This window comes from Furipterus horrens, unplaced genomic scaffold (genome assembly GCF_987537825.1).
Source record: "Furipterus horrens unplaced genomic scaffold, mFurHor1.1.pri manual_scaffold_13, whole genome shotgun sequence".
NCBI lineage: Eukaryota > Metazoa > Chordata > Mammalia > Chiroptera > Furipteridae > Furipterus > Furipterus horrens.
The window spans coordinates 36,663,010-36,686,258 of NW_028327183.1; the positions used below are offsets into that span (position 1 = coordinate 36,663,010).

Below are 23,249 nucleotides of genomic sequence, written 5' to 3' on the forward strand. Positions count from 1 at the left end.
CTTTGACAAGCGACCATTTATTACATATGTCTGGGCTGTGTACTCAGATTGGGGGGGGACCATTGACATAACTGAGCACCAAGTATGGTGTCCTGGCAAGTCGGGCAGGAGAGCAGCAGAGGCCCCCAGACTGGGGCAGGAGCAATGTGGCACCCACCAGGAGAAGGAAGAGAAGGAGGAGGATGAGGAAGGTCAAGGGCCACCTGGATGCAGGAGCAGGGGCTCTGTGAAGGGAAATACAATATTAAATATACACTGGGCTGCTATCGTAAGTCCTGTCCTCTATACCCCCAAACCCATTTCCCAGGCATCTCACCCAGAATCTACTTCCAGCATCATATCCGGAAGATTTGAAGATACTTGCCTCTTCTTGTTCTAAGGGTAGATAGCAGCCAATAGCAAAATGGTGGAAGTGACTCTTAGTGTGGACTTTCCCTCACTGCTATAGACCTACAGGGCTGGGTTTGTTTCCCCTCCTTTCCTGGTACCCCATTGATCCCCAGGACCCCTAATTGGCCCGGAATGTCTAAGCATAGCGGATGTCTATCTGTGCCTGTCCTCCAGCCAATTCCCCTTTTTCTGGTAACAAGGGCTCAATTTGATGAGTGAGGGGATGTCATACCTCCCCACTCTCCTAACCAGACACCTCCACTTCAATGATTGGCCATGTGACCCAGATACGGCCAATCAGAGCCTTCCATCAGTTTGGCCACTGTAATTGGTTCAGAGTGTAGGCCAAGAGCCATAGCAGGGAATGGAACCTGCCCCGCAGCTTGGCTGCTAGTAGGTCAGCGGCACTCTCCTTCTCTTAGGGTAGGTAACCCAACAGACAGTGTGTAGCTTCTGGGGCAGCCATTGCGCTGAAAAGAAATTTACCTTGGAGAAGTAGAGTCAAGAGAGGGAGGGACTGAGCCCTGACTGCATATGAGGTCCTGATTTCAACAGCACCTGGACTTTTCAGTTACATGAAAAAATAGCATCCCCACTTTTGTGTAATTCAATTTGGGTTAGGTTTATGTCACTTGTCATCAAGATTCCCAAGTGATACATCTGACTGAGGACCAGCTCACCTGGGACTTCCGGAGCAGGGAGCGTCTTTGGTGACCTGCTAAGTGTTTCCGGTGGTTAAGACCCAACATGAGTATGTCCTGTGGAGAGAGATGTGAGGGTCTTGGGAGAACCAGTGACAGAGAGACATAAGGTTGAAAAAGGGCGAAGATGGGGGGGTGTCATAGAGATGAAATGTTGGGGGAAGGAAAGGATCTTGGGAAGAGACAAAGAGGGGCTAGAGCCAAAGAAACCGAGAGGAGAAACATTATTCCTTTATTCATTCAACAAATATTTAATGAGTGTCTATTACATGCCAGGCAGTGTTCCAGGAGCTGGGGACACAGTGGCAGTGAAAACAGGTAAAGTCCTGGGGCCTATGGAGCTTTTATTCTAGCAGGAGAAAGACCATAAATTATTGGGTTGGCCAAAAATTCATTTGTTTTTTTTCCATGATTCTAGTAGCACTTAGTTGTCTTTAACTTCATTCAAAACAATTTTGTTAGATTGTATTGTGACAGCTGTCACATCAGCATGTACTTTTAAAAAAAAACTTATCAAAACTGGTGAATTTTTGTGTAGCCATTTTAATATTGAAGATGAAAGAAAATACACAACATTTTTAGCATATTACGCTTTATTATTTCAAGAAAGGTAAAAACACAACTGGAACACAATAAAAGATTTGTGCAGCATATGGAGAAGGTGCTGTGTCTGACCAAATGTGTCCAAAGTGGTTTGTGAAGTTTCATGCTGGAGATTTCCTAGTGGACGATGCTCCACTGTTGGGCAGGCCAGTTGAAGTTGATAACAATCAAATTAAGACATTAATTGAGAACCACTCAGAAGACAGCTGACTACTCAAAATATCCAAATTAATGAAGTTATTGGTGAAAATGAAAAATGTGTTTTTTATCTTACAGAAAAAACTATTTTTTTGGTCAACCCAATAATAAATGTATAATGTCAAGATGTGGTAGGTGTCATTAGGAAATAAAGAGGATAAATGGTGATAATTATTGGAAGACAGAGCAGGCCTCTTTGAAGAGGTGACATTCAAGGAAAGACTGGAATGAAGTGAGGAGGCAAGCCACGTATGCATCTGGGGGCTTTGAGATGGGAGTGAATTTGGAAGCTAGTGTGGCTGCAGTGAAATGAGCAAGGAGGAGAGTGAGAGGAAATGAGGAAATATATTTATAGACAAATAAGAGAGGAAAACAGAAAAAGACAGAGGAAGATGAAGAAACCAAAAGAGACAGAGGGAGGAAGTGAGGGAGAGAGTAAAACACAGACAGCAAGAGAGGACAAGACATAGAGAGACAGGGGGAGAGACAGAGCCACTGAGACCTCCTTGAAAGAGAAGGACCCTGCTAGGAGGTGCACAGAAGTGTTCTGAGGGTGCCTGGATGGGGATGTCCCCCAGCTGCTCTCACCTCAGGGCTTTGTCCTCTGCTCTGGGGGCCCCTGTGACCACACAGCTCACAGGAAGCCACTGGTGTCCAGGCTGTCTTTTGCCCTGAGGGCCCAAAGCCCCCAACGTCCCCTGCTGGGTCCCACTCTAACTCTGCGGGAGTGGAGAGGCTACTGGGTGCCCAGGGCCCCCAGACTCCACCAGGTCCTGGCCTGTCTGAGTCCACCTCGACCTCCAAATCCTGGTCCAGTGTGATGGCCTCCTCGAATACCTGGTCAGAGAACAGAAGTCATGGGGGTTGTGAAATTGGCACTAGGGCCTGGGGCCACCATGGTGGGTCATACCAGGCTGTAGCTGACCAGCTGGGCCTGCAGCTGCCACAGCCACCAGAAGATGCTGTCTCGGTGGGCTCCGAGGGCCCTCAGGACCTGCTGCAGGGATGCTGGAGCTTGAGGCTCACTCCGCTGTGCTAGCCCCTCACTGAACGCCAGCAGTACATCCACACGCTCAGCTGCCCCACGTAAGTCTGCCTGTAGGGTCTGGGAACACATGGTTGGATAACAATACCCCACCCCACCCCCAACACACACACCAGGAGAACCAGAGACCTGGGACCTGGAGTTACAAGTCCCCCTTTCCTACCCAGACACCTAGAATATGGAACAAACCCATTTCCCACCCCAGGGATCTGGCACCCACTCTTGAGGCCCTGTCCACCTTCCCACACCCTGGCCTCCCAACTGCCCACCTGCAGCTGGACCATCTCACTCTGAGCCGGTGTCCGGGACCCCAGGCCTTGCTCTAGGTCCTGCAGCTGGAGGCCCAGGCCCAGTAGGCAAAGACACAGGCTGTCCTGCTCAGCTTCCAATACCTCCCGGCCAGAGATGGGGCTCTGGGGAGCACAGGGAACTGAGTCAGTGTTGGTGGGCCAACCGACACTTTTCCCCACTCTAATAGCCACCCCTCTTTTGCAGACTCCTGCCTTCTGGATGCTTCTCTGCAGCAGAGGCCATCTCTGGGTCTGCGCCAGGGCTGTTCCCACCTGTAGTTTTTCCCAGTGGAACACAGCCTGAGGACCTCTAGTTCAAAGCCTCCAAGTTTCCAAGGCTCCTAGAAACTTGGACATGCAGGGTCTGGGGGTCTCAACAGGGAACGGGTGATGGAGCTGGATACCCCCACAAGGAATGAGGCTGCACCAGGGCCAACAATGAAATAACTGTCTCTCACTTTGAAATACTTCTATGGTGATTGGTAGAGAATCATTTTCTAGAGTATCCCTCCCTCCACAGGTGCCCAACACTTTTCCAGAATCATCACTTCATCCTCAGTATGGAGGCCAGATTCTAGGAGAAAGAGAGGAGGTGGGGGATCAAAAGGCCTGGGTCACCTCAACTCACCTCACAGTGTTTGCCTCCAGCATGGGAAGAGGGTGTTGGCAATCTGGAGTGACCAATAGTAGGCCCAGTGTTCCTCAGGTCACCTTGGAAGTGCTCTGGAAGGTCCAAAGAGTCCTGCCCCAGTTTCTGGGCTTGCTCTGGCCTGGGACAGAACCTTGGGTGAGCTTAGATGCCCATTATCCACCCTAGTCTACCTCTGTCCTCAGTTCTCTCCCCCACATCCTCAGACGATCATAGCCACACTACCTTACCCTCAAAGTGCTCCTGCTACTGCTGCCACCCCTTTAGGACCCAAGTTTCAAAAGCCCCAGCTCCTACCTGATTCTTTCCTTTTCAGAAGCAGGGCAGATGGTGCATCCAGCAATGTCCAGTTCCCTAGGTGCTCCAGGGGGATGGTTGTGGGGCTCTGAGTGGGGTCTAGGGCTCAGAGATGGGGGCAGGGCCATAGCTGCGGGCCTGGAGACAGAGTCAGTGAGGATTCCCAGGAAGCACCCTTTTCCTAGCCAGCAGTGCTCTCCCAGACATCTACAGTAGGACTTACCCAGACCCGAGGCAAATGGAGGGCCAGGGGCGGGCTCAGCAGCGCCTCCTCCCAAGTGAAACCTGAGCCCAGGTAATTTGATGCTGGCTCAGCCGACAGTGGCACCGCTTAACTCCCTAGTAGACCAGTAACTGAACTTCCCAAGCTCACCCCACCACACCCATTGGGGTTCCAGATATACCTCTGCCCTCTCAAGAGTCATGGATTCTGCCCAGCTCATCTGACCCCCAGGGCCCACACCAGCTAGGGTCCCACACTCGGTGTCCCTCGGGAACACAAGCATCTGCCCCGCCCCCCCAATCCAAAATCAAAGAAATATTTTTGTTGGTTTATTGGAAATGAGGCCCTTTTTCTTCGGTTCCCACAAAGTTATTGGAAAAATAAATAACCCAGGGGAGCCGCCGCTGCCCCAGGATTTCAAGGCTGCAGGGTCGCAGCTGTCCAGTGTCGACAGCCCTAGAAGCCTAGCAGGTCCTGGGGCCAGGTGTCACTTGCTGAGGAGGAGGCCGGCACGAAGCACGCGGGGCACCCGGCGGATGGTCAGCGATACGCGAGTGCCGCGGACCAGGCGGGCTCCAGGCTGCGCTGCGGGGCAGGCGGCGGCGTTGGGCGGCAAGGAGGCTGTGTCAAGCTGGTCTGCCTGGATGGCTGCGATGCCGTGGAGGAGGCGCGTGTACGCGGTGCCCCGGAGCACCAGCAGGCTGCGGGGTTCCAGCAGCAGCGAGGTGGCTGGCCGGGGAGGGGTTCGGGGCTGCGGGACGTATTGATGGTCAGTGGGCCCCCCAGAAATGGGAGGGTGGAAGAGAAGTTAGCAAACTCTGGGAGTCAGGGAGCGAGAGTCAGCAAGTCCCCAGAGACAAAGGCTGAGGGGTTAGCGTGCTCCCAGGGATGGAAGGTTTGGAGTAAAAAATCAGCGGGCCCCAGAGCCAGGGCTTCCGGGAACACGGGGTGGGGTGGGTAGCGGTGGGATCAGTAGTCCCTTAGGAGAGGCAGGAACTAGGCTGCAGCTAGGATTTCCAAGGGGCTGGGGCTGGGACCAAGGGATCAATGGTCGCAGGGAATTGGGTGGAACTGGATTGAGGGCTTAAGACAAGCCAGGAGGTGGGGGGGGGGGGCGGGGCAGAGTGAGGCAGAGATGATCTGGTGTAGTCTGGGTGTATCTGCGGACATCAGGGTGTTTGAGGAAACCGGCACAGTATGCAGGGTATCAGGGGTACCCAGGAACATGTAGCACTAAAAAGGGAAGTCCTAAGGAGCAGCTGGGGTCAGGGTGTCCAAGGGGGTTTCTGTGAACATTGGGGTGTAAGAAATGCACCTCTCAAGGAAAGAGGTCAGGGAAGCTGTTGTCATACACAGTCTTCAGAGAGGAGTCAGGCTATCTAGGGGGTCCTTGAGCAGTGAGTCAGGGGTTGAGGTGCCAAGGAGGATCTGAGTGTGCCCTATATGGCAGATCATACTATTGGAGTGGCAGGGAGGTCAGTATTGGGGTGCCCTGTACAGTAGGCAGAGTCAGGGTATCTGGGAGGATGTCAGGGACACCCATGAGTGAGTGGTGTTGGGGTATCTGAGGATATCAGTGTCTGCTAAAGTATTGGGGAGCCCTGCATGGGGTATGTGGACCTTGAAATATTGGAGCACCCTGAATGTGTGGGGCCAAGGGATCTCTAGGGTGTTAGAGCATTCCAATCATCATGTGTGGGTATTGGATGTCTGTGGATATCAAGATTTCTAGGGCACCCTGTAAGCAGATGGGTTAGGTGTCTAGAAAGATGTGGTTGCATTCCGTGAGGGAACAGGGAGATATCTGGGTGGTTATCAGGGTTGTCTTGCAGACAGGTGGGACTGGGGCCCCTTAAGAGGATATGGGATGTCAGAGTGCCCACGAGTGGCTGAAGCAGTGTTCCAGGGCCCACCTGCTCTGTAGGGTCATCGTCCTTTGACTGCCGTGGCTCGTAGAGGTCCAGCATGGTGTGGGAGCCCAGGTTGATGGTGCTGACGGTCGGGTAGTACAGTGGCCCATCCTCATGGGGCTGGGGAGTGGGCACCAGGGCTGGACAGGGCAGGAGTCCATACCTCCCACCCCCTGGGGTTTAAGGGGAGCTCCCCAGCTGGGGACAGGGAGGTTGGGGTATGTGGTTGCCTAATGAGAGTAGTGGTGGGTCAATAAGATGTCCTGTCCCATGATGGATTAGAGGTTTGGGGTTCGGGGTGAGGGTGTGCAGTTACCATGATGCCCTCTCCAGGCAGATACTGGTTCACAAGGACGTGGTTGGCTGGGAGACCCCCAAAAAGACTGAGGTCAGATACTTTGTCCACATAGCGCTGGAGCCACAGAGGAAGCCGCTCAGGAACCATCCCCCGGGGATGGGGAAGCCCACCTGGAGGAGGGCAATGGGGTCCTGAGGGCACCTAACCAAGGATCCCTCATGAATGATATCTCAGGGTTTGATAGCATGCTGACCTCTTTAGCGACACCTGACTCTTTGGAGATCACCACTGAACCCTTCAAGTTTCCTGATGCCTCTAAACCCCGTTTAAGACCCTCAACTTGTAAGGAAATCCCTAACTCTGCAGGACTTCTACTGACCCCGGAGAGTCCTCCTGACCCCTGGGACCCCTTGAACCATCCAGGGACCCCCAATATCTTGAGACTAACCAACCTGAGCCACCTGCCCCATCCTCAAATCACCCATGCCCTGAGGCAGAAACACTTACCCCAGTTCTGTAACTTCCTCCCAGAAAGCTGTGTCCACTTTGGCTTTGGGGCATTGAAGACCTAGGAGGTGGGGAAGGGGTCACTTCTTTTTCAGGACCACCCTCTCTGATTCTCCCACCCAGGCCAACGCAGAGGTCTTTACCTGGGGCGGAAATGGGTCATTTCAGTACCTGTGGGATTCTCTGGGATAGTGTTCCCAAGACTTTGTTGTTTGTCCATTTCACCTATAGAGGCTGCTGGTCCCAAAACCCACCTGTCTACTGGGATCAAGAAAAGGAACCTGGGCTATACAATTGCAGTCTCAATCTACTCAGGGCTATGACCTGCCTTGGGCTCTTTTAGCCCAGTAAATAGTCCACACCCTGTAATTTCCTGGGTTATCTCAGAACAGTTTGACTTCTGGAATCTCCTTATTCCTATCACCTGGGGGAGGGAATGTCCAAGTACTTTGAAAGTTCTCTACTGCCAAGATCCCAAAGGTCTAGAATGGGCAATCTTCAAGAAGTCCAAGAAGTTTTTATTTAACAATCTCCTTGTTCCCCTTATGGTTATGGGGTTGGAATGTGCTGCCTCAGCACAAGAGTCTGTGTTCTGTGGCTAACTTATTCCTGGGACTCGAACTAGACAGGACTTGTTAGAATAGCCCAGGGAAGGTTTGTGCTTTATAGTTAAGGCCTTGGGGCTGCAAAGGGTTATCCCAGTGCAAGAATTCAGCTTTGAAAATTCTTTTTTCCCCAAACTTCAAAAGTAGAATGCAGGCCCTGGCTGGTGTGGCTCAGTGGATTGAGCACTGGCCTGCAAACCAAAAAGGTCACCAGTTTGATTCCTAGTCAGGGGACATGCCTGGCTTGCTGGCCAGGTCCCCAGTTAGGGGCATGCAAGAGGCAACCTATTGATGTTTCTCTCCCTGTCTCCCTCCCTTCTCCTCTCTATTACTAAATAAATAAATAAATTTAACTAAAAACAGAATAAGATGGGGTTATCTCAGCACAGGTGGTCTATGCTTGGAAACTTTGTTCCCAAGACTCTGGGTCTATGCTGAGCTATTTCAGCAGAGGAAAGTTCCCTCTGTAACATTCTGAGGCCTGAACTATCTGAACACTGCAAATTTTTTATTCCCCAAACATCAAAGGCCTTAACTGGGCTATCTCAGCCTATATTTATAACCACCTTTTCTCTTAAGATTGCAGAATTGGGCCTATCTCAGCACAGACTATGGGCTTTGTAACTTCCTTATTTCTAAGGCTCTGGGCTTTGTACTGGGATATTCTAGCAGAAGGAATCTGATCTCAATAACAAACTTGTTTTGGAAGCTGGACTGGCCTATCTCAGCACAGGGAGTTTGAACTACACAATAATATTTTCTTTCTAAGAATCAGTTTGGTTTCCCCTAAGCTTCCTGGGAAAAGCTCTTTCTGACAGGCCCAGGAGGTCCTAAGAGAGGAACAGGGAAAGTGAGGGATGGGTGCTGTGTGGCATACTCCTTCCTGCCAGGATCTTCACTATAGCCTCAGGGGCTCTCACACAGGAACTAGGGGTTGGGGAAGGATCTGGAAAGAGGAGAACAGACCAGAAGGGAATTGAGATCACCTGTCGAAGCAAATATTCCTCCTCTTCCTTGGAGATGAAGTCAGGGACATAGTAGATTACAGGTGGTGCCTAGGACAGAGAGATCTCCTGAGGTGGTGCCCTTTGACTTACACAGGGGCCCTAGCATCCAAGAGCAGACCCCTCGCTCTGTAGTGAGGCTCAGGATGTCCTCAGATAGGCCAGGGCCTTTAGTAGAGGGAACAATGTCCGTTTTGGCAGTAGGAAGTGGGGGTGAGGTAAGGGTAAGAATGAACTTGGAGGGAGCAGTCCCAGCTCACAAACTGAGGAGTCTGCCTGCCTATCCCCACTCCATCTCCCACCCTCTGGTTCCCACCTTCCCCCTCTGCACCCCTGCTCCTCTGACAACCTGCTCCACTCTGAATGGTTCCAGGGCTGGGACCCTGGAGTCCTGATCTTCCATCGACACCAACTCCATGCACCCAGTCCTGTGGGAAGGGGAGGACATGCTGAAGTCACCAAGTCTTCTACCCTCAGGCTATAATCTTGTTTTTTGCTCTATTATGAGTCAGGGACTCACTTTGGCCTTCTAATCAAACTCACTCGACTTCTAAAGCCCGACTCCTCAGCCTTTCAAAAGCCATCCTGTGAGCACCCAGATTCTCTGCCTGCATATGGTGAGCACCCAGGACACCCAAACTCCATCCACCAAGGGCCTACCAAAATACACATATTTTCTCTCAAGTGAGAACATCTTTTCACAGAGAACATCCTTTGACCCCAATGGGGGCCTTTCTCAAGAGCTTCACAGCCTCCAGGGGTGCACCCCAGTACCCTTTTAAACATCTTAATTTGAGATCCCTTCCTAACAACTTCAGATTTGTAAACATGAGCCTTGCTCTCTAATAACAATGAGGGTCTCCATGGGCACACCTCCCGCCTCAAGCCCCATGTTGAACTCCCTGTTCCCCCAATGAGTCTCCTCTGACGCGCCCACTCTGTCTCCTTAGATACCCCCACTCTGGACTCCCTCAGATCTCTATCCGCGCGCCCCTTCACTGCAGCACCCTTGGACCTATAGCCCTGACCCTGACTCCTGTCAAACCTTCTTCCCTCAACCCTTCTGCCCCCACGTTCTGAGTTTTCTAAGAATCGCACTCTGCGCTTCCTCGGACTCATATGGAGCTTCCCCGGATCCCCACCCTCAGCTCCTTCAACCCATATTCCCGCCCACTGCCGCCCCCAAAACTGACCGTCCACCAATGTCCCCTCCAATACCCAAATTCAACACCTCTATTCCTTTCCCAGCCACTTCCGCACCTCACGTTTCTGACGCCGAAGTTCTCAGACCAATGGGAACTCTCACAGGCCTTAAGGGTCCGCCTTCTACCCAGTCAGCGGTCTCACCCAATATTGTCCCGCCCTTTCAACCTCGTCCAGTGATACGTTGTGCCTCTCGGCCTCTGAGCCACTGGGACCCTTCGGATCCCCGTCTACGTCTGGCACCGACCAATCAGAGCTCCAGAACTGAACCGTCCACAATGAGGAGTGGCCCCGAAAGGAGGCGAGGCAGCCGTGGCAACCGCAGGAAGAACTGTTAGTGCTTCCCGCAGGCTAGATCCTCCTATACCCCTGCTGCAGGGAGACAAGATTGAAGGACTTCCTCTCTCACCCTCCCTCAGCAGTGGTACAGAAGCAAGGCTGTAATTCCCCAAACACAGGCCTGACGCAGAGAAACCATAGAAACGTCTTTATTGAAGGGGACAGGGTTCATGCCAAGTTCTGGGACATGCAGTGAAGGGGCAGTCGTAGCTGTCCTTGGTAGTGAGGCCCCCAGGTTCGCCCTGGACTCCCTGGGCCTTCAGGGTCTCCCTCAGCTATTGATTGGTCTGGTCTGGGTGCTGTTAAGTTCTTTGGGGCCAATGACTCGGATTTGGTGTTTTGGACCTTTAACCAGAATGGAGATTGAAATGGGGGCTCCAGAATTTGGGATCCCCTCAAGGCCTTGGGATCCTTTATGTATTAGAGATGGAGGCTTTAGGATTTGGGGTTCCATTAAAGCTGGGGCTATTGGAATTTGGGTGTCTTGAGATCTATGACTCAGGGCATTGAGGTCCTCCAGTTTTCAGGGATGAGCATTTGTTTGGTGTCTCCTGGTGCCTATGAATAGAGCTCAAGGTGCTATGGGAGCCTGGGATGCATGTCCTGACTGCAGTCTCCTGCATTCCAGGCACAAGGGCCTCCACGATTGGGGTTTTCTGGGATTGGGTTTTTAAATTTGGGGATTCCCTGGGGACTTGGAGGTCCTGGGAATTAGGGTCTTAGGATCTTCTAGGGGCTATAGGACTTGAGGGCACAGGGGAGTTTCGGATGTGTATCCCGGGGTTTGGGATTCCCAGTTTCAGAATGGGGGCTCCGAATTTTTGGATCCCCCAAGGAGGGGCAGTTATTACTTTAAAAATAGATATTTTTCTGGAAACCTGGCCAGCACAGGGGCTGTGGGCCGTGTTGGGTGGGCTTCATACAAGGCACTAGGGTTTTTTTGAGGGTGCAGAGGGTAGGAATACCTGGGGGGAGGATGTCCTGTAATTAGCACTTCAGGACTGTTTTGGTGTTTGTAAATAGAGAATGACAGTGGTCTGCTTTATGTCTCTTCTTGAGGGGTAAGAGCAGGGGTCTTTGTTAATGGAGGTGGAGTCTCTGATTGCAGTGTAAGGGTTTTGGGGTAACGATGGGGGATCACATCTTGAGGGGACTGATGTTAAATGTGGGATAGTGACAAAGATTTGTAACTGTACCGCTGAAGGTGTGACTTGTGTTTATTTCAGGGGGACTTGGTGGAAAGGGGTCTTTTTTAATGGGGGAGGGTTCTGTGATAAGTGTCTCAGGAATGTTCTGCTATGGAGCATTATGTGGAGAAGGTCACCATTTGGGGTGATGTGGAAATCTGTTATTGGGGGCTCTACTCTGAGGGGTTGAGGATAGGGACTAGCCTGAAGGAGCTACACTCAGGGAATCTCTTTCTGGGTAACATGGGGTCTGTATTTGGGGGGCTTATCATGGGGGAGTCTGTTAATGGGGCCTCAGTGATCAAGGGCTGACTAATGGGGAGGTCTCTATTCTGAATGTGTAACTGGGAATATCTATTTCAGGGTGACTTGGGGACTCCTTGTGTCAGGAGACTTTATAGGGGGCTGTCTCTGTCAGGTGTCCAGAGCCTCTAAGACTGCATCTCTGCCCTCAGCATCCAGGGAAACCAGCAGCAGAAGAGCAATCTGAAAGGAGAACCATGCGTCACTACCCCTTGGAACATCTGGATCTATCTCCCTCAGCTCTCCCCCAAGTATTTGGAATTTGGCCTTGCTGGATTCTGCCTCTACCTCTTTGGCTGTGCCTTCTTAGGGTCCTGTAGAAGGTATTCTCCCTCTTCTACCTGCCCCTTAAAAGTTGAAGTCTCTAAAATTCAGTGCAGGGCCTCACTCCCTAAAGACTGTTTTGGGGTAAGTTCATGAGTCACAAGTTTTCCTAACCTCTATTTCTAGCCCCAACCAGAGCTCCAGACCCCTGTGTGCGATGGCCTGGCTACACACCTGGAGATCGAGTTCTCGGATGCGATGTCCTTTGGGGTCCGGACTGTCGTGAAGGTGCGTTTGGGCTGCATCACTGAAGGGGAGGGCAAGGTCTCAGGTGAGGGGATGATAGGCCCACCTGTGCCCTCAATACACATCCAGACTCCTAGACCCCACATTCCCAATACCCATCTGAACCTCTTTTGTCAATAATATTCTCTGTGTCATCCAATACCTACCCATGTCCCTAGAGTCTTGTCATTAACATCCCCATATCCCAAAGGACTTATTCTCTTGGGGATACTGTTTCATCATTTTCTTGGTTCCTGTGTTCCCAGTTGAATACTGGAGATTCTGTCACTAGCATGACCCTTCCTTCTATCCTATCCCCAAACCCCTCTCCCTACACTCTAGCCCCCAACTCACTTGTCACTTGATGTACTTTTTTGGCGCCCACATTGTCCCCAGGGGGGTCGGTGGATCCACCAATCCTGGAGAGACACAGGAGTGGGAGGAGTCAGAGCCACAGAAGCCAGGGTCTGACTTGGACATGAGGGCTGAGGGCACACTCAGAAAGACCTTGGGTGTGGGTGTGGGTATCCACACTGTCCTTCTAGTTCAAGAGGAGGAAACATCTTGGGCTCACCTCTGAATTCGGGATGCTGGTGCAAAGACTCCATGCTTTGGGGGGCAGGTGAAGTACCGGACACCAAAGACAGAGCCATCATGCTTGCCTATGGGCTGGTCTAGCTCAATGCCATACCAGTAACCTGAAGCAGAAGAGTGTCAGGATACCTTGAGGCTCTGCCTGCCCCACAGCCTAGATCCCTGTTCTCACCTGGGGCAAAGTCTGTCTTCCCATAGAAGCGTACAACCCCTTGCTTCTGGCCTGCTACAAGGACTTGGTCTCCAAACTCAGCCTTGGGTCCCTCACGCTGCTGCAAGCTGCCCAGAGACGGTGATAATGGGGGCTTCTTCTTGCCTGGGGGTGGAAGATACAGGGGTCGGAGTGGAGTGAGGCTCCTAGACACCAGCCCTGGGGGACCATGCCACCAGAAAGCCTCAAGGCAGAAATTCTGTCTTGGGTCCAGTCAAAGTAACTCCAGAGCCTTCCCCAGAACTGGGGCTTTGGGTGTGAAGGAAAACAACCCCAGGTGAGTTAAGAACTGGGAGAACCCCAAAATCCTTTCTCAAAGCCAAGGCTGTTTGGCCAAATCAAAAATAAGTCACAGAAGTTAGGAACCCAGAAATTATCCTTTTAAAATACAGGAGGGAGCTGGGTCTGAGGATATTGGATACTCAAATCACTAAAGCCAGGAAACCCATAGATTCTTCCCTAAAACTGGGGAAAATTTTTCAGGTCTAAAGGGAAACTTAAGTCATAGAAGGCAGGGAACCCACAGGTCCTTCCAAGAACTGGGTGGGGCCAGTACTAAGTCAATGTGGAAACTGAGTTAAAGAAGTCAGGAGTAAAGGTCATCCTCTAAAATTAGGGAGTGTGGGCCTGGGGAGAAACAGCCAGAGAAGCCGGCCTATGCACAGACTGTCTTCAAGACTGGCCCTCCTCACCCCCAGGGTTCCCCTCTGACCTTTGTGTTCCCTGCGGCCTTTGCCAGTGACACGGGAGAAGTCCATCCGAGGAGTGCGAGGTGTGGAGGTGACGGATGAAGAGGGTGCGTCCACTGCTTTGGAGATCTTGGACACAGAGGCAAAGAGACCTGGGGGGACAGAGACTGGGCTGGGAGTTGTCCAAGTCTCTGCCCTATTCCCTCTACCCCACCATCATCCCCCAAGCCTCATTACCCAGTTGGCAACTTCAGAACTACTGAGGGGACCTCACCCACCACTCCTTTTGGGTCCCTGGTGGAACTGACCCTGCTTGGGAGGGCAGATGAAATACCGGACACCACCAACACTGCCATCGTTCTTGCCCTCAGGTTCGTCCAGCTCCACGCCCACCCACTGGCCACTAGCGAACTCCGTGGTCCCGCAGAACCGCAATGTGCCCGTCTGAGGAAACAAGGGAGGATATGGCTTGCAGAGGCCTTGGGAGGCCGTGATAGATCACTGGCACACAGACATCATAGTGGGGTAGATGAGGGAACGCCAGGCTCAAATCTCAGCTCAGACGTCACTGTTTACTGGCTATATGACTTAACCTCACTGTGTCTCAATGTCTTCATCTGCAAAATAGGAACAGAAGTTGTGCCTACCTTACAGAATTGTTATAGAGCTACCTTGTCCAATGCAGTAAATAGTTACTAGCCAAAATATGATAATTTAAGTAAAATTTCATTTCCCCAATCACACCAATCACATCTGTAGCGCTTAACAGCCACATATGGCTTGTGGCTACTCCATTGGACAGCATAGACAAGGAGCATTTTCATCATCACAGAAAGGTCTATTGGACAGGGCTGTTACAGAAAAATGAAAGCCCTCAGGACAGTGTGGGTGCTAAGTAGGGGGTTAGTAAGTGTCGACTACTATTATCCTGTAACTTCCCGGGCTAGTTCCATGTGGAAAATTGGGATAACAATCCACCTCCTAGGCTGATTGTCTGGTTGTAACATTATATATATATATATATATATATAAAGTTGCTTAGCTACAATGAGTGTGGTTATTACCATTATGTGAGACTCCTTCACCTAAGTCTCAGTTCCTTGTCTATAAGATGGGCTAATTCAAAGTGCTACTTGGGAGGGTTAGTGTGGGGATCTCAGCAGTGGCTGGCACACAAAGAGCACTTACCATGCACTGAACCCTGTTCTAAAGGCTTTACACATTTTAACTAATTTAAACCTCATACTATCCCAAGGTAGGTACTGTTATTAGCGCCATTGTACAGATGAAGAAACTGATGTCCAGAAAGGTAGAATCACTGGCCCCAGATCCCACAGCTGGCTAAGATTTGCCTAAGCAAATCCCCGAGCCTGAGCTCATAATCACTGTGCTATGCAGGTTTTCTAAGGAGTAGGGATAGTTATTACATGTCCTCAGACAGAGTTTCACCTCTCTGAGCCTCTTACAATCTTCTGGATTGTAAAATGGGGGGATGAACTCATCCTGCTTTCAGAATTGTCATATGAATTTGATTAGATCACATACAGAAAGCTTTCCATATGGGGTTGATGCATACAGAAAAGATTAGCAAACAAAATGACTTTTATGGTTTCTCACTATAAGAAATAACAACCAGATTTCTTCCAGGGGCCTGCAGGTCTGGTGTGATCAGCCCCTGCTGACCTCCCCACCTCTCCTTCCCTCCTGTACAGCTGTGCCTCTGTACCAGCTGTTACCGGGTGAGTTCCTTCCCATCTCAGCTCAGACATCACCTCCTTAGAGAAATGCTCTCAGAAAACCCAGTTAAAACCACCTCTACCTTTAGCCAGGGACAATTTACTACATCCAAACATTTAATAGTTTTCCAAGTCCTTGTTGCTACCAGAAATGAGCTTAACTACGGGTTTACTTTATTGACAGTCTCTTTTTCATTAGAAATGAAGCTCCATGAGAGCAGGTGTGGGGCTGACACAGTCCTTTATTCCCAAGAATGGGCTGGGTCAGGCATGGAGCCTGAGGGACACCAGCAAATGAATCGAAGTTGGAATGCCTGGATGAATGAAGATTCTCTCTGCCCTCTGTCCCTTTTCACTTGTTCCCCCTAACTGAGACACTCTTCTGGCTCACTCCTCCTCATCTTCATGTGGGTACATCTCCTAGCACACACCTGATCATTTTGATCTGTACTTTTTCCCAAAGTACTGACTGCTCTGGGAGCAGAGATGGGGTCTGACTGGGGACCACGAAGCCCAGAGGACCCAGATGGAGCAGAGCTGCAATGACCACTCTGATTGTCTTTCCCCATGACAGCCACAACTGCTCTAGACTGTTACTGTCAATTGAGGAAATCCATCTTCCCCCTTGGACCGAGACCTCAGCCCAGGGTGGGACACAAGAGGCACTCACAGAACAACTGTCAGGTGAAATAAATACTGTGTGGATCATTAGGAGGGTGCCCAAGGACCCAGTTCTGAGGGATGAGGGCTGAGTCGTGCCCTCCCCTATCCTGTCCAGTCCCTGACCTTCTGTCCATCCAGCAGCACGCGGTCTCCCAGGCGCAGGCCCAATGTGCTGAGCATGAGATTGCCTGGGACGTTGTCATAGTTGGGTAGCGTGACCTTGGGGAGGGCGCAGGAGAGTGGCACAGCCTCCTCCAGCAGTGTTCGTAGCTCCTTAGCCACCAGTGCTGCCTCTGCCTTGTCCAGGGACATGTCCATAGGGTCTGGGACCACCTCCGCTGGCACCTGTCCCTTTCGGTTCTGAGGGCCAATGGGAAGACAGGAGTGAGTACTCAGTGGCATAGGCTGCATCCCCACTGAACCCATGCCCTGAGACCCCTGGTCTAGGTGAAGCAGAGGCCAACATGGGACTAAGAAGGAGTGGGGCATTAAGATGCAGATCTAAGGCTGCTAATGTCAAGTAATTGGGGGTGGGACTAGGGGTGGAGCTGATAGGGAATGAAGTTTACAGTGTGTTGGTCATGCGTTCAGGGAGGCCACACCCCAGAGACCCCAGGCCAGGAATGGGGCCAGGTAAGGGATGAACATTGAAAACAGGCTCCCATAGTACTGAGTCAGTGGTTCAACTGAGCTAACGGGGAAGGAGGTGAGGGAGGGCCTCATATGCCCAGGTGTCACCCAAGATACCTGTGCCTGGGATGCTGCAGAGTAAATTAGTGTTAAAGATGGGAACCTAGAAATGGATAGGTTGGGGTCAAAGATCATATTGAGGGCTTATGTGGGGCCCAACACTCTCATTCACTAAGGGTCTCATTCGACTTTCTTCATGATCTCTAAATGCTGTCTACACAAGCCACAGGGTCAGCCAGGACTGAAAGAAGATACTCCTTGCTGGGTGACCCTGCATAAATCACTCACTCTTTCTGGCTCAGCTTCCCCATTGTAAAATAGTGCTCATAATACAGTTCAGCTGCCATAATCATGAACACTAAGTAAATGTCAGCTATTATTTCCCTTGTTGAATGTACAGATGACTTTTGTAACATTCTGAGAGCTCCCAGAGACACAGGTGGTCAGACGACTGCTGGCCTAGAAAGGAACAGGGGGAGGAAGGAGAAGGAAGGTAACAGTGCTGGGCCAGGGTGACAGTACCCGCAGCGCTGGGTTGGCACCATGCTCCAGCAAACATTTGGCTGCGCCCAGGCACAGGTTGGAGGCAGCTATGTGCAAGGCTGAGCCGTGGTTGAAATCACTGCACGTGGAGTTCACCACTGGGAGGGGAGCAAGAGGAGAGATCTAGATGAGCGTCCTTGACACTCCAGGCATCCCCCTACCTTCCGACCTCCAGAAGTCCATCTCTTAACCCTCTCCTAACCCACAGGCCCGAGTGCCTCCCACAGAACTTCACCCCTCCGTACAAGGTCCAGCCCTGCCCTGGGGTAGTGTGGACTGCCGATTCCCATCTCCAGTGCCTCCTATGTCCAGCCTCTCACTCTCTCCTCAGTTTGGTCCCCCTCCCTGACCAACTACGACTCAGTTTGACCCCATCACTTGGCATCCCCCCTTCTTCACGCCATGCCCCACTCCCACAACCCTGGGAACCCTCCTTCTGTTTCCAGGCCTCCTCCCTCACTGGGTCCTGGTCCCTCACCCCAGCACGGGCTTCCTCACCTACCTCGCGGCCGCGCACCCTTCAGCAGCACACGTACAAGGTCAGGCACGTCAAAATAGGCCGCATAGTGCAGAGCATTCATGTTAGTCCAGCGGCTGCGCAGGGTAACATCTGCGCCCAGCACCAGCAGCTGCTGTGAGAGGCGCACTGCCGCAGTGGGGTCCCCTGCATGACAGCCTGGGTCAGCTCACATGACCTACTCTAGAACAAGGGCCCAGGGCACGGGAAAGGCCCTGGGCCTCAGGGACTACACTTTGGGATCTTAGGCTGTGGGTTCAGGATGGGAATCTGAGTACCAGGGTTCTGGGTGGTTTTGAAGGTGTTTGGTCTGGGAACCTAGATTTTGGGGCATATGGTCTGGGGGTTTGGACTCTCACCAACTCCATGGGCCCCAGCCTTGCAAGCATAATGGAGCAGTGTCATGTCAGTCAGCCCATCACGATCATTCACATGGCAGCCCCGACGCAGAATCTGGGAGTACCAGAGGGCCAGGAAAGGTTACCCAAACATGTGAGGGATTCCAATCTCTCCCTCTCTGGCTACCCCAGTGTTCTTACCTCATTGCCAATAACGTCAATCTTGTGCTGTACTTGGGGCACCCACTGGCGCACAATGGCAAATAGCTCAGGGATGGTGGTCTGCGGGTCAAACAGAATCTCCTGGCATGCCGGGTCATTGGGGTCGAAGAAGGTGAAGGCTGAAGTAGAAAGAGGTCTAAAGTCACCCGAGGCAAGCTGACCCCCTCGTTCCATCCTGAGACAGGGGCAGCTCCAGGTCTTTGTCTTTTAGACCCTCTCTAAGGTAGGGTCTCAAACCAGTGGTGCATAGGCCACAGGCATATTCCATGTGGCCAGCATGAGGTTTCAAAGTCAGGAGGTTTCACATAAAAATCTGGATGCCCAGGACATCTTGAAAAGTTGGAAGACTGGGCAATTCCCATAAAGAAGCAAACACCATCCTTTGAATCAAGAGTGTGGTGAGGGCTGGCAGTACCCTTGAGTCTGCATGCTTGAGGAGGCTGCTAGTGCACCGTTGCCCTGACAGAGTATGGGGACAGTTTGGCCAAATCTCCAGAGGGAAAAGAAACAAACCAGAAATCCAGGTTTTTAAGAAAAATTTCCCCCATTTTTCAAATGCTGTATAGTCCACATAAAATGTATGCATGGTTAGGATCCAATCTGTGGCCAGCCAGAGGGACTTCCATCTCCCCTGATTAGACTCTGATGAGTATTGCTCTCTGTAGTAACATTAGCACCCAGCTTAGGACCTGGCACATGGCGGGAACTAAGTGCATGCATGTTGAGTGAATGAGTAATGAGTGACCAGATGATACAGAGCTCAGGAAGTTGCCGCATAGGTGTCTCCATGAATTAGTCTTTTAAAATCCCAGTCACAAAACAGCACTCCTTGGCTCAGAACCCTGCCCTGGCTCCAATCATACTCAGAATATAGACCACAGTCCTTCCCACCGCCGACAGGTCCTGCACAAACTGGCCTTATCTGTTCTCTACCCTCACTGCCTCACTCATTCCCTTTCAGCTACACTAGCCTCTTTCTGTCCTTCCAACACACCAGACAAATACCTGTCCTAGGGGCTTTGTACTTGCTGTTTTTCTTGCCTGGGACAGTCTTCCATCAGATCTTCTCAAAGAAGGTCTGCAAAGCAGGTCTTTGCTCAAATGTCACCTCTTCAGAGAGGTCTCCCTGACCACCCTGTTGAAATCAGCACTTCTGCCCTTCTCCACCTTCTACCTTTGTTTATTTCTTTATTCACAGCACATTCTATTACTTAACTTGTGTACACCTCCCTCCTTTTTCTCCCTCCCTCTTTTCCTCTGTTTCTATTCTTCTCTTTGTATTTTATTTCATTTTATTGTTATTCTATTACAATTGTCCCAGTTTTTCTCCCTTTGCTCTCCTCAGCCCAGCCCAACCCCCAGTTATGTTCTTCTTTCTGCCTATTTCATTAGTCTCCCTCATTAGGATGTAAGTGCTACATTCCCATTCTGCCTTGGTCCCTCCCTTATCCCCAAGGCCCAGCACAAAACCTGGCATAGAGTAGATATTCAGTCAATCTCTGCTGAATTAATGTTCAAATTTAATAAACAAATAACATGAGTTCCTCTTAAAGTCCACCTTAGTTCTCTGTCTATCCTGGACCACATTTCCAGATACCTTCACCTTCTGTGACCAATCTTGCTTGTTTTACAAGCAGTATTCCTAGGATGGGGTCGGGGACAGTCCAGACCTTCTCACTTCCCACCAGGCCAAAGGCCCTATCCAAAGGAGATTTTCCAGTTTCCTGCAGTGGATCCCCTGCCCTCCTCCCACCCAGATTACTTTCTTATTTTTCTATCAGACTGAGGTTAACTAGTTGCCTCTGTGATCTACCTCTAGTGGGTGACATGTCCTTAGCTTTTGACCTTCACAGCCAATGTCTTCTAAAAGCTTTTTCTTATATCCAACTCCAGTTGAGCCCTACCCTCTCTACTTTGTAAACAGAGGGAGCTTTTAAACATATAAATCAGACCTACCATTCCTCTGCTTTTAAACAACCACTCAAGTGTTCTCCCCCCATCACACTTAGAGTATATACAAAGTCCTCACTGTGGCCTTTTAAGCTCCTTCCAGATCTAGCTATTGCCAGCCTGTCACCTCAACTCTGATCACTCCCTAACTGCAGCTCCATGAGCTTCCTTTTGTTTCAAGCTAAGTCCTGTTCCAAACCCAGGGCTCTGCAATTGCTGCTCTCTGCCTGGAACTTTCTTTCTCCAGCTGTCCTATGGCTGATTCCACCTCATGCTCTGGGTCTCAGCCTAAATGCTTACCTCATCAGTAAGATCCACCCTGACCTCTGTCTCAAGCTGCTGCCCTCTAGCCATTCTCTATTTTACTTCTATCTTTTATTTCTTTCATAGCACTCACTCAAATCTGAACTTACCTGATTTATTGCTCTGTTCATTATTCAGTCTTTACTTTCCTGAGAGAAGGAATAATGCCTGGATTGCTCACCATTAAATCTCTCTCACCTAACATAAGGCTTGTCACAGAATAGTAGCAGTAGATAAATATTGCTTGATGATTAGACATTTTCAGTTTCTCCAAGAAGCTACCCTCTCAGCTCCACAACCCTCTTCTTCAGAGTCTTTACTCCTGCAGTTACCTCTCCTGAAACCCCTTTCCCTGACCCTTCCCTAATTAACCCCCAACTCATCCTTAGGTCTTCCTCAAATGTTATTTCCTCAGAGAAACCACATCTTAACAAGCTCTTGCAGCATCCCTTTCTTGGCAAGCACAATTCTCATCATGTCTTGTAATTATATATTATATTATTATATTTATTTGTGTGGTCATTATTAAGGCCTATGAGATCTCACAGGGCAAAGACTAGTCTGTCTTGTTCTATGCTGCGCCACCAGGTCCTAGCACAGAGCCAGGTCCATAGTAGGTTTTCAGCAAATGTCTGTTGAATGACTAAATGACTGAACGATGTATCATGAGTCAAAGATTAGGATTATTCCAATTACATTCTCCAATGAGTGAATGAATGAATGAAGGGGGTGGGGGGTTAGAGACCAAGGAAAAACACAGCAGCAGAGACTCCTTGGGCCCACCTTCAAATACCCCAGAATCCTCCCACCATCATCCGCAGCAGAGCTCAGCCCAACTTCTCTGGCCATCTAAAGCTCCAGGCCAGATTCCAGGGTGGGAGGGTGGTTACCGTAGTCCTTGGGGAGGGGGGCAGGTGCAGAGGGGTGCACAACAGGCTTCTGCCGGCGCTCCTGGATGGGACTGGGGGCCTCAGGAACTGGCTCATCCTCCTCATCCTCTTCTTCGTCCTCGTCCCGGAGTGGCGGGGCCATCGGGGCAGGATCAGTCTTAGTCATGGTCCTTGGTGGCCCTTGGTAAATCGTAGAGGCAGAGGTCAGCTAAAGAGGGCACCTACAGGCTCCGGTATCCCAGCCCACAGAAGCCCCCAGGGCCCCAGATCTGGATTTGGGGTAATCATAAGGACAACCGTTACCCATTAGACGCCTCTGGTAAGTGGGTCCAGTGCCTAAGACTTCCCACATGCCCAGCCCCCATTCTTCTCCTCTCGCGTCAGGGCCCTCGGTATAGGCCGCCCCCTCCCGGGTTTGTTTATCTCTGGAGGCAGGATGCTTCGCCCCTCCCCTTCTCCGCAGGCCTCCCCTCTATCCATCCTACCTTGAGCAGACGGGGCTGGAAACCAAAGCTGAGACAGGGGGGAATGGAGTAATGGGATATTAGTTTCCAGGGAAGTGATGGGTGAGGAGGAGACAGAGAGAAGGGAACGAGGTACCGACACTGAAGTGCGGTGGAGGGGGGTAGAGAGGGAGGGGCGCCGAGGGCGCATGCGCAGCGTTACAGGCGCGGCGGGCGCGGGGGAGATACTGAGGGCTATTTGCATTGATTGAAAGGCTGGAGGCAGTGGCGGGGAAGGGAACAGACACGGAGGATGGGGGAGAGACACGGAGGATGGGGGAGAGGAAGAGGTGGACACCAAGAAGGGTGTGAGACACGGAGACAAGGAGAGAGATGAATGGCAGACAAGGGTAAAAAAACAGGGATGGGAAAGCAGGCACAGTGCTTTCTGACCTCCCATCCCCATGATGGAGCCTTACTGTAAGCCTGCAAACCAGGCCAGTTCTGGCAGGGGGTCTCAGTGTTGGTGGCGATGGATGTTTTCTCTCTGTGAGATCTCACACCTGACCCCTTCTCCATGCTTGCCCTATATAATGGGTGTCTTACAGATATGACTGCTGTCATCGCTGTCATTCTCATCACATAGTGCTTACAGCACTTACCTGGCCCAGAGAGGTTAAGCCACTTGCCCAGGGGCACACAGCAAGTAAGTGGTGGAGTGAAGACTTGAAACCAGGCAGCCTGGGCTTTTAATCATCATGCTACATGACTGTAACAGTGTCTAGAGGACTCAGAACCTTATCTTCGCCAGGCAAGCCTCCTGGAGCCAGCTCTGGTCCCAGGCCTTCCTGGATGCATCATCTTGGCTTGACTGTCATACCTGCCTGGCTGGAGCCAGCTCTGGTCCCAGGCCTTCCTGGATGCATCATCTTGGCTTGACTGTCATACCTGCCTGGCTGTGGCCTGCACTGCCCACAATAGTCCTGTCCTGAACAGGGTTGGGTGACTTTGTCTTCTACCCCTCAGCCTTTTAATGGACAGGGCCAATAGTCCCATCTCCAAAATATTTCCAGAATTATCCCTCACCGCCCACCCCAGACCTTTACCTGGGTTCATCCTTCATCTTCTCCCACCTGGAATATGGCAGCAGCCTTTCCTT

General features: G+C 51.1%; 3 protein-coding genes across 19 annotated transcripts; all 3 read right to left on the bottom strand.

Annotated features, from left to right (window-relative positions):
* On the bottom strand, positions 1–4,634 carry SYNE4 (spectrin repeat containing nuclear envelope family member 4). 7 transcript variants are annotated; one of them, XM_090259716.1, is made up of 9 exons: positions 4,397–4,634; positions 4,174–4,311; positions 3,856–3,997; positions 3,207–3,350; positions 2,803–2,997; positions 2,481–2,729; positions 1,071–1,148; positions 317–375; positions 1–224 (listed from the first exon to the last, which is right to left on the bottom strand). In XM_090259716.1, exons 2-9 carry the CDS (start codon positions 4,299–4,301, stop codon positions 44–46), a joined length of 1,176 nt encoding a protein of 391 aa, XP_090115842.1. In that variant the 5' UTR covers positions 4,302–4,311; positions 4,397–4,634; the 3' UTR covers positions 1–43. The 7 variants fall into 7 exon arrangements, 6 of the variants coding, with proteins under 6 accessions (XP_090115842.1, XP_090115843.1, XP_090115847.1 ...); XM_090259717.1 differs by having other exon boundaries at positions 2,818–2,997; positions 4,174–4,634; XM_090259721.1 differs by having other exon boundaries at positions 1,071–1,186; positions 2,489–2,729; positions 4,174–4,634.
* A 78-nt stretch (positions 4,635–4,712) lies between these two features.
* Positions 4,713–10,038, bottom strand: ALKBH6 (alkB homolog 6, nucleotide demethylase). Of its 9 annotated transcripts, none has more exons than XM_090259729.1 (7): positions 9,981–10,038; positions 9,037–9,148; positions 8,703–8,771; positions 7,112–7,172; positions 6,623–6,774; positions 6,310–6,426; positions 4,713–5,147 (listed from the first exon to the last, which is right to left on the bottom strand). In XM_090259729.1, the coding sequence occupies exons 2-7, from the start codon at positions 9,136–9,138 to the stop codon at positions 4,884–4,886; spliced, it is 765 nt and encodes a 254-aa protein (XP_090115855.1). In that variant the 5' UTR covers positions 9,139–9,148; positions 9,981–10,038; the 3' UTR covers positions 4,713–4,883. The 9 variants fall into 9 exon arrangements, with proteins under 9 accessions (XP_090115855.1, XP_090115853.1, XP_090115852.1 ...); XM_090259727.1 differs by having other exon boundaries at positions 9,939–9,994; XM_090259726.1 differs by having other exon boundaries at positions 9,952–9,990.
* Positions 10,039–10,395: 357 nt separating this feature from the next.
* On the bottom strand, positions 10,396–22,265 carry CLIP3 (CAP-Gly domain containing linker protein 3). 3 transcript variants are annotated; one of them, XM_090260141.1, is made up of 14 exons: positions 22,133–22,265; positions 21,648–21,827; positions 18,484–18,623; positions 18,304–18,397; positions 17,930–18,091; positions 17,407–17,525; positions 16,318–16,554; positions 14,104–14,239; positions 13,819–13,947; positions 13,068–13,211; positions 12,876–12,999; positions 12,656–12,720; positions 12,251–12,323; positions 10,396–11,935 (listed from the first exon to the last, which is right to left on the bottom strand). In XM_090260141.1, exons 2-14 carry the CDS (start codon positions 21,811–21,813, stop codon positions 11,881–11,883), a joined length of 1,644 nt encoding a protein of 547 aa, XP_090116267.1. In that variant the 5' UTR covers positions 21,814–21,827; positions 22,133–22,265; the 3' UTR covers positions 10,396–11,880. The 3 variants fall into 3 exon arrangements, with proteins under 3 accessions (XP_090116267.1, XP_090116266.1, XP_090116268.1); XM_090260140.1 differs by lacking the exon at positions 22,133–22,265 and adding an exon at positions 21,951–21,984; XM_090260142.1 differs by lacking the exons at positions 12,656–12,720; positions 22,133–22,265 and adding an exon at positions 21,951–21,987.
* Positions 22,266–23,249: the final 984 nt, after the last annotated feature.

Bases quoted from the DNA above. Each gene is read 5' to 3' on its own strand.
- SYNE4 (XM_090259721.1), bottom strand. From the start codon at position 4,301: ATGGCCCTGCCCCCATCTCTGAGCCCTAGACCCCACTCAGAGCCCCAC. The intron at 3,351-3,855 runs GTGAGTTGAGGT...TGTGCTCCCCAG, and splicing joins CTGGAGGCAAACACTGTGAG to AGCCCCATCTCTGGCCGGGA. The intron at 376-1,070 runs GTGAGCTGGTCC...ATCTACCCTTAG, and splicing joins CCCTGCTCCGGAAGTCCCAG to AACAAGAAGAGGCAAGTATC.
- ALKBH6 (XM_090259723.1), bottom strand. From the start codon at position 9,334: ATGCAGGCAGAGAATCTGGGTGCTCACAGGATGGCTTTTGAAAGGCTG. The intron at 8,772-9,036 runs GTGGGAACCAGA...TCTCTGTCCTAG, and splicing joins CAGGGGTGCAGAGGGGGAAG to GCACCACCTGTAATCTACTA. The intron at 7,173-8,702 runs GTGATCTCAATT...CCCACCTCCTAG, and splicing joins AGGAATATTTGCTTCGACAG to GTCTTCAATGCCCCAAAGCC.
- CLIP3 (XM_090260140.1), bottom strand. The intron at 14,240-16,317 runs GTCAGGGACTGG...TTGTTTCCTCAG, and splicing joins TGCTGCTGGATGGACAGAAG to ACGGGCACATTGCGGTTCTG. The intron at 12,721-12,875 runs GTGAGCCCAAGA...GTGTCTCTCCAG, and splicing joins CCAGCATCCCGAATTCAGAG to GATTGGTGGATCCACCGACC.